The 12,546-nt window shown below is 44.9% G+C and overlaps 1 gene segment (V, D, J or C); it reads right to left on the bottom strand.

The window, feature by feature from the left end:
• Window positions 1–4,784: 4,784 nt before the first annotated feature.
• Window positions 4,785–11,945, bottom strand: LOC137304876 (Ig heavy chain C region-like). The segment is given in 6 exon segments: window positions 4,785–5,060; window positions 7,990–8,308; window positions 8,465–8,785; window positions 9,423–9,740; window positions 10,704–11,081; window positions 11,827–11,945. Coding segments are annotated over 6 exon segments (1,389 nt in total).
• Between the last annotated feature and the right edge of the window lie 601 nt (window positions 11,946–12,546).

The following is a 12,546-nucleotide window of genomic DNA, read 5'->3' as shown; positions in this document are numbered from 1 at the left end:
GATCGTCAAAGCTATGAATCAAATGGCAACAATTGCTGAGGATACTGAGAGAGGGAATAAGTTAAATGCTATTGGGAGCATCACTACTCCTGCAAACTCCGAGTGGACCAGCAACGGATCAAGAATTTGAGTTTCGAAATGATTGCCCGGTTTATCTGGTCAATTTCCTTTGTAGCACCTGTGATGCAATATGAAATCTCTCTAAATTATTGGATGATTGTAGCAATAATTGCAACTCTGTATTCCTGCAAGCATGAGAAATTTAGCATTATTGCGTGATATTTACGAAGACAAGTTCCTGCATTTCCACCATCAATTTCTCGCGTGTTCAAACCCCTCCATGTCCTCGAGTGTTTTGCTACATTAAAGGCACTATATAAATGCAAGTTATTGTTCGTTTTGCATTTGGATTGACATTGTCGATGCTTTTAAGGGGAAGCCAGATAAGTACATGAGGGAGAAAGGAATAGAAGGATACGCTGATAGGGTGAGATGAAGTAGGGAGGGAGGAGGATCGTACGGAACATAAATGCCGGCATGGACCTGTTGGGCCGAATGGCCTGTTTCTGCGCTGTAAAATTCTCTGTAATTCTATGTTTTGTAGTAAAAATGAGGTTGTTGTCTGGAATGAGGAAATACGAATATAAAAAAAACTTGAAAAAGTTGTTTAAAATTATGAAAAGTTGGGGTGGGCATTATAAAGAATTGTGAGAACCAGTGGAAGCTGTAAGGAGATATTGCTGACATGGTGGAATGGGCAAAGCAAGAGGCAGATGGAACTTAATGTCAGTAAGTGTGAGGTGATACTTTCTTTGGTTAAAAAAAAGCAATTAAAGTGATAAAAATGCTTGGAATTGGGGAAAGGCTGGGAGATGCAGAAGACCAGAGCGATTTGGGGTGTTCAGGTTCTCAGGACATTAAAAGCAGCACCTCAAGGAGGTAAGACCATAAAGAAGGTAATGAAATATTGGGCTTTATGGTGACGATTATAAAAGTTGAGATGCAATGGTGAATCTATCTAAAATCTTCAGTATGATCACAGTTGGAAGGATGTGTGCAGTACTGGGCTGCACACTATAGGAAAAATATTGAGGCAATAGAGAGGGTATGAAATGAGAATGTTGCCTGATGTGAAGAAATACATGTGCAAATGAGGCTAGAAAAATTGGGGCTGTTTTGTTAAAACTTAAGAAACTACGGATGATTTAACGAAGGTGCTTAAAATTAGGAAGGGGTGGGGGGCAGGGTCGATTGAAATGGACTGTTACCAATGGTAACGTACGAGGTTCAGGACAAAGGACAGGAGAAACCTTCTTACACAGAGGGAGGTGAAGCTGTGGAATGCACTGTGGAGTTAGTGGTGAATCAGGGTAAATACCAACATTTAAAAACAGGTTAGATTGTTTGGCAAGGAAAGGGGGAATTAAGGGATTTGGGGAATGGGGGTTAGAATTACGTAGAATGTACAGCACAGAAACAGGCCATTCGACCCAACTGGTTTATCCTCCACATGAGCCTCCTCCCGCCCCTCTTCACCTAACCTAGCATCTCTCTCTATTCCTTTCTCCCTCATGTGTTTATCTAGTTTTTCCTTAAATGCATCTACGCTATTCCCCTCAACTACTCCACATTCCCACCACTCTCTGGGTGAAGAAGTTTCTCCTGAATTCCCTATTGGATTTATTAGTGACTATCTTATATTTATCGACCTTGGTTTTAGTCTCCCCCGCAAGTGGAAACATCATCTCTACGTCTACCCTATAAAACCATTCCATAATCCTAAAGAGCTCGATCAGGTCACCCCTCAGGCTTCTCTTTTACAATCATAGAATCATTACAGCACAAGGAGGCCGTTCAGCCCATCGAGCCTGTGCCCGCTCTTTGTAACAGCAGTCCAGTTAGCCCCATTCCCCCGTAATAGAATTCTAGAGAATGGTACATTTCTAGAGAAAAGAGCCCCAGCCTGGTTAGTCTAACCTCTCAGTTCTAGTATCATCCTTGTAAATCTTTTTTTGTACTTTCTCCAGTGCCTCTATAACCTTTTAATAATATGGAGACCACAACTCTGCACAGTACTCCAAGTGCGGTCTAACCAAGGTTCTATACGAGTTTAACCTAACTTCCCTGCTTCTCAATTCTATCCGTCTGGGGAGCGAGGGAGAGGATTGTTTGGATCAAACGGCCTGTTTCCAATTTATAGTTCCTACCTAATTCTGTGTAAAGGGAGCCCTCACAAATAGAAACATAACCACAGAATTTCAAGTGCTTTTCAGCTGAGTTAATTTGTGGAAAACAGAAAGTTACACCACAATGAGAAAGCCACCTTTCAACATGAAACTCATTCTTCCCCACATTATATTCATTCTTCTGCTATTTTGCTCACCACCATCGTCTTCTGAAAACCTCCTTGCCGCAGAAAGTAAGTTAATACAATTTATCTCTGCCCGTTATTGCAGCACTGTCTTCAGCGTTTGATCGGTAAACCCAGGCAGAGCCAGCAAACACCAACTTCAGGGCCATAGCTTCTCCCAAAGCCTGGGTTTGGGCTTCATTGGGGGGTGATTTTAACCTAACTCACTGGACGGGAATCCTACAGGATCGGATGGAACGCTGGTTTTATATCCCGCCCGATATCGCTCTCCGTTGACTTCAATGGAGACTAAAATCAGGAGAGGTGTAAAACCAGCGTTGCACCCAATCCCGTCTGTTTCCTGACGGGTGGGTTAGGTTAAAATTGCCCCCCTGCCCAGAGCTGTGATGCTGTGAGCTGAATTTGAATCGTGGAGTCTGTGCATATTGCAGTATACTTAATTTCCTAGAATGCGATAGTACCATTCAGTCAGATGTACTGATGGAATAATTTTCTTTATCTTCTAGCAATCTCCTCACAGTTTTTTTTCTTTAAATATTTTGAATAAAAAATAGGATAAATTTCAAAATGGTTTTCAGCTAACGTGTACATAGACTGTTTTATTTAAAAGACTGTGTGTGCCTGCGTGCATATATAAGCAAGTACGTCTGTGACAGAACAAGAGAAAGTTAGAAAAAGACAGAGTGTAATGATTTACGCACCTGAAAGGTAACTTTTATTTTGTATTCTATAAACTTCAGAAAGCACATTAAGCTGAGAGACTGAGTGTTTTTCTTCATCTTAATTTAGTTCATTTTTTTAAAAAAACACAAGTTGACTTTTGAAGCAAACAGAAAGCCTTTAATTATCTCACTTGTGTTTTGTTGATGTTTGTGTACAAATATAAATGCAAGTGGCTACTGTTATAAAATGTAAACATTCTAGTTTCTGACACCTGAAAGGCAGACAGAGAATGAGAGGGACAGAATCTGACACTAACACTAACACTGACACTGACACTGATGACACTGACACTGACACTAACACTAACACTGATGAAACTGACACTGATAGAGAGAGGGCAGACAGACAGAGAGCCTTTCCTCATCCTAATTTGATTTTCTTTTTAAACAAGTAAATTAAATTTTGAATGCAAAGACCATTTGATGGAAATAGAGAGAATGGAAGGTGAGGAAGGGTGGGTGAAGGGACCTGTGGCACCTCACCACCAACCCTTGTGGGAAGACAGTGGGAATGAGGGGAGTGGATGGAGTTAAAGGTAAGGTGCGAGACAGCAGATAGAAGGAGGGAAGGATGCAATGTTGAGTGGGTAATGCAAAGTATGGGTAGCAATGGGAGTGAGGGGGGATTAGGAAGGGGTACTGTGAAGGCAAAAGTTTAGGGGATGCGATGATAGCAAGAGGTGAGGAAAGTGATTGGGGTGGGGATGGGAAGAGAGCTACTGAGGATGGCTTTCTCCCTGCTACCCTACTGGAAAATGTTGCCTGCAGGCATGAGCAGCTCCTTTCCCTGCTATAACATGTCACAGCACTTACACCCCGCGCCCCCCTCATCCAAAGGGAAAGAAGGGGGAAAATATAGGGGAAAAAGCAAGAGAAAGAAGCAGAAAGAGAGAGAAACAGAAGAGGAGAAGGAGAGAAATAGCAATTATAAGACGAGTGACACGGAGAGAAACAGCGACATGAAGACATCAGAGAGGGGACCATTTTCTGCGACATAATCAGAGTATCTACCACCTGGGCAAAGCGTAGAAATGGGTTTCTGATGGGAAAGATCGCCCGTCCTGTAATAGAAACCATCGCAGGTTGGGAGTCTAGGAGTAGGGGGCACAGTCTAAAAATTAGAGCCAGACCTTTCAGGAGCGAGATTAGAAAACATTTCTACACACAAAGGGTGGTAGAAGTTTGGAACTCTCTTCCGCAAACGGCAATTGATACCAGCTCAATTGCTAAATTTAAATGTCAGATAGATAGCTTTTTGGCAACCAAAGGTATTAAGGGATATGGGCCAAAGGCAGGTATATGGAGTTAGATCACAGATCAGCCATGATCTTATCAAATGGCGGAGCAGACTCGAGGGGCTGAATGGCCTACTCCTGTTCCTATGTTCCTTCCGCTCCACTGCAGCAACTGAAATTTAACATCCTGACGTGACGTGGTCGAAAGTCACATGTCATTTGCTTTAGAAATTAAATCGTTTGAGTTTCCATTGCTCATTAACCTGCTTCTCCACTTCTTTCTGGTTAGTTTTTTGAAACAATTCCTCCAGTGCATTTCATCCAGGGACTTTATAACATAAATACACTCGATTTATACCGTGCACCAAGGCATCTCAACCTTCTCCTGAGATGCTTAGAATTATAAGGAAACAATTAAGCAGAGACGTTCTATATTTTATTTCACACTTGCACCATCTCTAAGGTTAATTCACATTCCTTAGCGCTCAGTAGTTCACAAACTAAAATGGTCTATTTTTTATTAACAGACTCCAGTAGTGTATTGCATTGGATCTCAAAGGAAAAGATATTTTTATTATTTTCACATCAGGTATCTATAATGAGCGGGGGGGGAATGAAACAGACTAGACGTTAACTCCCAACATTTTCAGATGCAAATATGAAAGTCACTCCAGTTGGCAAAGATTGATGCAAATTTCAAGCCATTGGATTCTTCATCAAAGGAATAATCCGCTGAAAAAGAAGAATTGTTTTAACAGGGCAGTCGTAACAAGCTCATTGATGGTACTCGATTCATAACATAGAACGTCTTTACCTGGACGTGATGAACTGAGATAAGTATGGCCAGTAAACTATCCATTGACAGGTGATAAAAAGCATACTGGATCCTTGGCTTTATAAATAGAGGCATCGCAGTAAATTTAACCCCCCCAAAAACAGGGTGGGGGGGGGCAGGCGGGGAGTAAAAATACTTGGTTTTCAGAGTGGGGTGGCATCTGAGCTCCAACACACCTGCTATTGGGTTTAACCCGGGGGGGGTTCGTCTGCATGTGGAGAGCAGACACCGGGAAGTCCCACTCCCACTTAAAGATGGCAGGCCAATACTTATAAGGGCAATAGACCTCATTGAGGTACTTCATAGTTTGTAAATTGGAAAATTAAAATTAATTTAATCTTACCTGTTGGGGTTTCTCATCGTTTCCCTTTCACGTCAGCTGGGAAGGGCCAGATCCATGAGGAGAGGGCCTTTATTGCACTGCTTGTGGGCCCAGAGGAGCGGGAGTGCTTCATCCAGGCCCAACAAGCTCACCCTGCCGACAGGACCCCCGCGATCAGCCGACCCCTCCTCCCCGATGATGCACCCCCCACTCTGATGAAGGACCCCACCTACCTCCAGTTCTTCACCCGACCTCCAATGACCTCCGATCTCTTCATCAGCTCCCCCCGCCCCCCCCCCACCCCCACAACCCCGATCTTTTCCCTGGCCCTCCCCGGTCTTCTCCCCAGCCCACCCTGATCTTCTCCCCAGCCCCTCCACCCCGATCTTCTCCCCGGCCTATGATCCCAGCAGCAGGCCTCCCTGGCCGACAGACAGCCATCCTGTCAATCAGGCTGGCTGCCGGGTGCGAAACGGAGAAGTGAAATTGATGGGCCTCATCGCGATCCGCCCACTTACCTTCCGGGTTTCGCACCCGGAAATCTCCCCCCCCCTCCCTCACTCCCTTCCCGGCTCTCAGTTAAAATTTACCCCATAAGAGTCTAAGCACAAAGAAGTTATGGTAAACTTTCATAAATTCACTGGTTAGACCCTCAGCTGGAATATTGTGTCCAATTCTGGGCACTGCACTTTAGGAAGGATGTCAAGGCCTTAGAGAGGGTGCAGGGGAGATTTACTAGAATGGTCCCAGGGATGAGGGACTTCAGTTATGGGGAGAGACTGGAGAAGCTGGGATTGTTCTCCTTAGAGCAGGGAAGGTTAAGAGGAGATTTAATTGAGGTGTTCAAAGCTATGTGGGGTTTTGATAGAATAAATAAGGAGAGATTGTTTCCACTGGCGGAAGGGTCGGTAACCAGAGGACACAGATTTAAGATAATTGCCAAAAAAAAGCCAGGGGGTAGAAGAGAATTATTTTTTTTTACGCAGCGAGTTGTTCTGATCTGGAATGCGCTGCCTGAAAGGGCGGTGGGAGCAGATTCAATAATAACTTTCAAAAGGGAATTGGATAAATACTTGAAAAGGAAAAATTTGCAGGACAATGGGAAAGGGCAGGGGGAGTGGGACTAATTGGAACAGTCTGGGACAGTCTTCCTTTCGGTGGGAGGGGGCAGCTGCACTGGGTCAGGGTCCAATTCCATCTCTGTTTGGGTGGAGAAGAGGGTTTCTTTGCACGTGGGTCGGACATTACCACAGAACCATAGAAAAGATACAGCACAGAAGGGGGCCATTCGGCCCATCGTGTCCGCGCCAGCTCGAAGGACAACCTGGTGCCCATTCTAATCTTCCAAAGAGCCAGTACAGGCATGATGGGTCGAATGGCCTCCTTCTCTTCTGTACGATTCTATGATCTTATTATATCTTTCCTGCCACTGCTGATCTCGAGGTGATTTTTTAATCCGTTCAAGTTGTACAAAGACCACAATAAATCGTTCCAGCAGCATCCCGTTAAGAACTGTTATGTCGGTCACATTATTTAAGGTTCTGTCGATTAATTAACAGGTCGTGAGGTCTGGTAATAAGTTTCCACCATCCGACTGTGCCTGAGGGAGAGGGAAGGGGAGAGAAGGGATGGAGGGGAGGGATGGGGGTTAATAGTGCATGGGTAATGTGGATGGCACTGGGCCTGGGACAGTCTTCCTTTCGGTGGGAGGGGGGAGCTGCACTGGGTCAGGGTCCAATTCCATCTCTGTTTGGGTGGAGAAGAGGGTTTCTTTGCACGTGGGTCGGACGTTGCAGAGAGTAGAATTTCGGCTTATGGTGAGGTGATGAGGGATTGGAAGAGGCAGGAGTTTCTGATTCAGCTCAGGTTGAGGGCTGCCATCCATTTTGGTTCCATGAGCAGGTGGGGGCGTGAATGTGCTCAGTTAAGGTGAGGGGACCCGCCTTGTCCGTTGGGAGAGGAGGTATGGAGAAGTTCTGGTTCCTTTGTCTGTCCAAGGTTGATACACCAGTTCATGGTGGAGGCCAGACAACGGGGGCCATTTTTAACTTTGAGCAAAAGTGTAAAATGAGCGATATCGAACTGGCCGGCCATTACACCCTGGGATGATTCTCCCTTCTGTTAGCTCCTGCTATTCCTGGCCCACAAGGAACTCTAAAAGAAGGAATGTTTTTAAACTTACCTTGGCCTCTCCTGGACGGTCAGCTCTTCCCGCCGTGGTTCTGCTGCCAGGCTGCAGACAGTGCAGGACGCCCCTCCCGACTTTTAAGTTAAGGTCATCATCGGGCTGCAGTGGGTTGGAGTCGGGAGTAAGTCTTTTCAAACTTAAACCCCTCCCAAGTACCATTCTCGCTGAGCAAGGGGTGGAGGTTAAAAGCCCAGCCCCTAGTATTGATATTCCCTAATTGTCAGTTGACTTAGGTGTCATTTAGCCAACTCCAGACCAGTGGTGTTTTTAAGGCTGAAACATATTTTTTCAAAATTCGTTAAGTTGAAGAATTTACCTTATTTGAAACCGTTCCTCTTTTGGAAAAGCAAGAGACTCATGTCCTACGACACACACGTACGTGAGCATGCGGTCTAAGTCCGACAGGGGGATGGTCATCTGACTGACCGTACTGTACGTCCCAGTCGTGTCCAGCACCACTGGGAAGTTTGTCACTCTGCCCAGCTCTCGCGCACCCCCTTCAGCTCTCCAAGTCAGGTAGATATCACCCGGGTAAAACCCCGACACAAAACAGGCCAGTGTCACTGTTTGTAGCAGTCGGGCGTCGTCAGTCTGAAGCTTGATGGGGGTTATCATTGGTTGGAGAAACGTAAGTTCTATTATAAACATAAATAAAACACTTAATCAATACATGTTGTCTATCGAGTCAAATGATTATCTATTTAATTGTCTCATTTAGAATACATATATTTTCATTTTGAAAACAAACAGTGAAAGAAAAAAGGAGAAGCAGTGAAACAGAGTTTTCCTACCAAGTGTTTTATTGGTGCTCTGAATGATCCCATCGGGCACTGACAGATGCTGGATCTCACAAGAATAGACAGAGCCAAGGTTCCACTCTTGGGCGGATGTGATCAACTCACTTCTGGAACAGTAGGTACCGTTTGTGTTTAGAACCGCCTCGTAGCTCTTGACACCGGAGACCACTGGACTGCCGTCAACAAACCACCGGAAGGAAATGTCTGCCGGAAAAAAGCCAGCGGCCAGGCAGACGAGGGTTGCCCTCTCCGTCAGGGCGATTTCTTCAAATGTCGGCGGCAAAACGTACACCGTCGGTGGCACTGGGAATCGCTCTATATCGACCACAAGCACATGGGCGTTATATCGAAACAAACATAGAATTGTATCGAGAATGACCTATTCTGAAATAATACTGGCTTGTCGAAAATGGAGGCAATTTTAACCTAACTGACGGGATTGGGTGCGATGCTGGTCTTTACACCCCGCCCGATTTTACCCCCAGTGATTCGTTCACACATGCCGGGGGGGTAATTTTAACTTTTGGAGATGGTGTAAAATGAACGATTTCGGATGGGCCGCCCGATAAACACCTCTCCCAATTTTCATTTCCAACGACTTCAAATTGTGCGAGGTGTGTAACGGGCGGCCCTTCCGATATCACCCGTTTTACATCATCGCCAAAAGTTAAAATTACCTCCAGTAAGTTCGGATGGACTGGGGCTTCAGCCCGTTCGATCTCATCTTCCCGAAATATCAACCCTACTGTCTTCCCATTACGGAATTGAGTTGTTTCTTAAATGAGTCCAGTGTGCCGGCCTCAACCTCTTTCCCTGCAACCATCTGGCAATCAATCGCCCTCATGTAAAGAAATACCTCCTGATAAACTTGCTCTCCATTATACGCCCCCCGCAATACTCCCCAGACAAATTTCGACCCCAAACTATCTTAAAAAATTGGTGTGTAACTTACCGATATTACTTATGTGCTTGATGATTGGCGAAAGTAGAGTTCCATGTGACACTTGGCAGCTGTAAACAGAACCTTTTATCCATTGCGATGTAGCAATGCTCAGTTTACTGATCCTAGTATAGGTGTTGTTGGCACCCAAAAGGGAAGCAGAATGCGAGACCCCCGACTGGACCCGATAACCATCCGTGTACCAGGAAATAGAAATATTATCCGGGTAGAAGTTTTCCGCCAAGCAGAGCAGTGCAGTGTTCCGCTGTTGAAAAACGTCCTCAGGATGTGGATTGTGGAAATAAACCATTGGAGGTGATGGCGAGGAAGCTGAAACAGAAATAAGACTGTAGCAACCAGTGCCACGTGTAAACGAAACCGGTCCCAAGCATTGGCGCCATTTACTGTGCCCATCTAGGATTGATCCTTTATGTTCAATGACTTAAAGACGATAACATATCAAACACATTATTGCTGTTCATTTAAAGTTTAAAGGAAGTGGAAAGGAAAGCGGGCGGTGTCTCGAATAATGTTTTCGAATAGTGCTATAGGTTAGGAGAACAAGTTATTTTTAATTACATTCCTAAAAGAAAATTTCATGGGCCATATTTGGCATCTCGAGTAAACGCCATTAGGTGGTGTAATGGCATAATTATGTAATTGAAGGTTACAATATAACATACCCCATATAGCTAATGTGCATTTTCTCAATATTTACCAATCCAATTACTATTGAAGTCATTAAATGCAATTTAAGGTGAATTCTTTTAATATCTCCAGGTGGATACATATTCATACATACAAAGATAAATAGACAGATGGATTCATAAATAGATAGACAGAAAAATATAGATACATACAATCATGATAGAAAGAATGAAAGAAAGAAAGAACGAACTCTCTCTTCTATAGCACCTTTCAAACTCCACAGGACGTCCCAAATCAATAACAGAGCTAATGAATTACTTTTTGATGTGTGCTTGTTCCATAGGCAAACAGGTAGTTAATGTGTGCAATGTAAGGTCCTACAAACAGCAAATTCAATAATTAACCATTTAATGTGGTTTGGTGACGTTGATTGAAGCAAAAATGTTGGCCAGGACACCGAGGGAACTCCCTGCTCATCTTTCATTCATGCCACTGGAGCAGGCGGGCAGGTTTGAGGTCTCACCCAATTGACGGCACCTCCGACAATGCAGCACTCCCTTGGCACTGCGCCAACGCATCAGCCTACATCATGTGCTAAGGTCCTGACAGATAGACAGCCATAAATAGAAACAGACAGGAACCTACCGGGTTTTACATTTAGAGTAACTCCACATCCACTCCAATCTGTACTGTATGGAAAATAGATGTTTGAGCTGCCACAGTAATATCGGGCAGAATCCTCCTTTCCAAGATCTGTTATTGTTAGAGAGAATTTCTTGCTGGTCCAATCCTTTAACCCGGTAAATCGATGGGTTGCTATGGACGAGTAAAGTGCAGTCCTTGAACCCGGGGTCCAGTACAGAATCCAGGAGATGATCCGGTCGGCAGGCTTGGCTGATCCCCAGGTGATGTAATGGTCATCCAGGTTTCTGGAGGTGAAACAATCCAGAGTCACCGTTTCATTTTCCCGACGAGTCACCGATATTGGGGATATATAGAGTGTATCATCAGCTGCTACAAGACCTGCAATAAAATCCACACCCATAAATATTTATAGAGAACCACAGATTGGAGTTAATTGGAGAAAGAGTCAGAAGGGGGAGATGAGGAGAATTTTTTTTACGCAGCGAGTTGTGATGATCTGGAATGCACTGCCTGAAAGGGCGGTGGAAGCAGATTCAATAGTAACTTTCAAAAGGGAATTGGATAAAAAGTTGAATGGGAGAAAATTGCAGGGGTGTGGGGAAAGAGCAGGACTATTTGGATAGCTCTTTCAAAGAGACTGCACAGGCACGATGGGCCGAATGGCCTCCTTCTGTGCTATATGTTTCTATATAAGTGCTGTACCAGCACAATATACGGCAATTAATACAAACACGAATCCCCACGTGGCTTAGTGGGTGAATGCACCATTCTGGAAGTTACTTTAGCTGAAGGTCCAGATTCCATGATTGAACTGAAGGCTCTGGGGAACGAGGGGGAAGAGTCACCCAGAGTCCACTATATCTGATCGGGGTTGGGGTGACTCCTGCTAGCGGGGTTCAGGAGTGGAGCTGAGGCGAGGACAAGACCTCTCTTGTCCAGACAAGGCATTCCTCTCTCCGGACTGCACCCGCCTGCTGACCATCGCCGTCCAGCCTCACGCCCACCGTGGTCACTTGGAGTTAAGAGTTACTGACGGGCTACAGAACCATTCCCTTATCAGAACTTCGAGGAGGGGAGGACTGGCGGAAAATACAGTGCAATAACCGTACAATGACCAGCATACCTGTGCGAACAGTGAGCAATATCAAAAGTTGCAACATTTTCTTAACTTTACAGCTGAATCGAGGAGACGTTGGTTTCTGGAGTCAAACTGATAGAACTTAGATTTAGAACTTAAGCACTTTTGAGCTTAGAGAGAGACACACTCGGCCGCTTCTGACTGGCTCAGCACATTGACCAGAAGCAAGACAGATTATTGATTATTAACCCTACTGTCGTGGACACGCTCCACCAATGCGATCGTCTCATTACAACAGTCTCCTGTGCGAATTAATTGTTCACTTATAAAGTATGATATGAACAGCCCGATGTTACCTTGAGTAGCACATTTAAAGTAGCCCATTCATTCAGCTATATTCATTTGTCCCAAAATAATTGTGATTTTGAACATATTTGGACTGTTGCTGTGTTTGCATTTTAAGGTTGTACAGAAATATAAACCTGTATCTATTGCCACAATATTCCACACACAACGGCTTCATCCAAAGAAAAGTGATGGCCACCAGTCACCCCGAGCAGTCTGGGTTGGCATGCGATGAACCTGCGCTATCTACTACTGCCCGTATCCCAACTCGCACCAAGTCCCGTTCACCCATCACCCCCCCCTGTGCTCGCTGACCTACATCGGCTCCCGGTCCGGGAACGCCTGGATTTTAAAATTCTCATCCTTGTTTTCAAATCCCTCCGTGGTTTCGCCCCCTCTCCCCATCTCTGTAACCTCCTC

The sequence above is a fragment of the Heptranchias perlo genome, chromosome 39, assembly GCF_035084215.1.
Source record: "Heptranchias perlo isolate sHepPer1 chromosome 39, sHepPer1.hap1, whole genome shotgun sequence".
NCBI lineage: Eukaryota > Metazoa > Chordata > Chondrichthyes > Hexanchiformes > Hexanchidae > Heptranchias > Heptranchias perlo.
The sequence above is the reverse complement of the archived record's forward strand: the minus strand, read 5'-3'. Positions and strand labels throughout refer to the sequence as shown.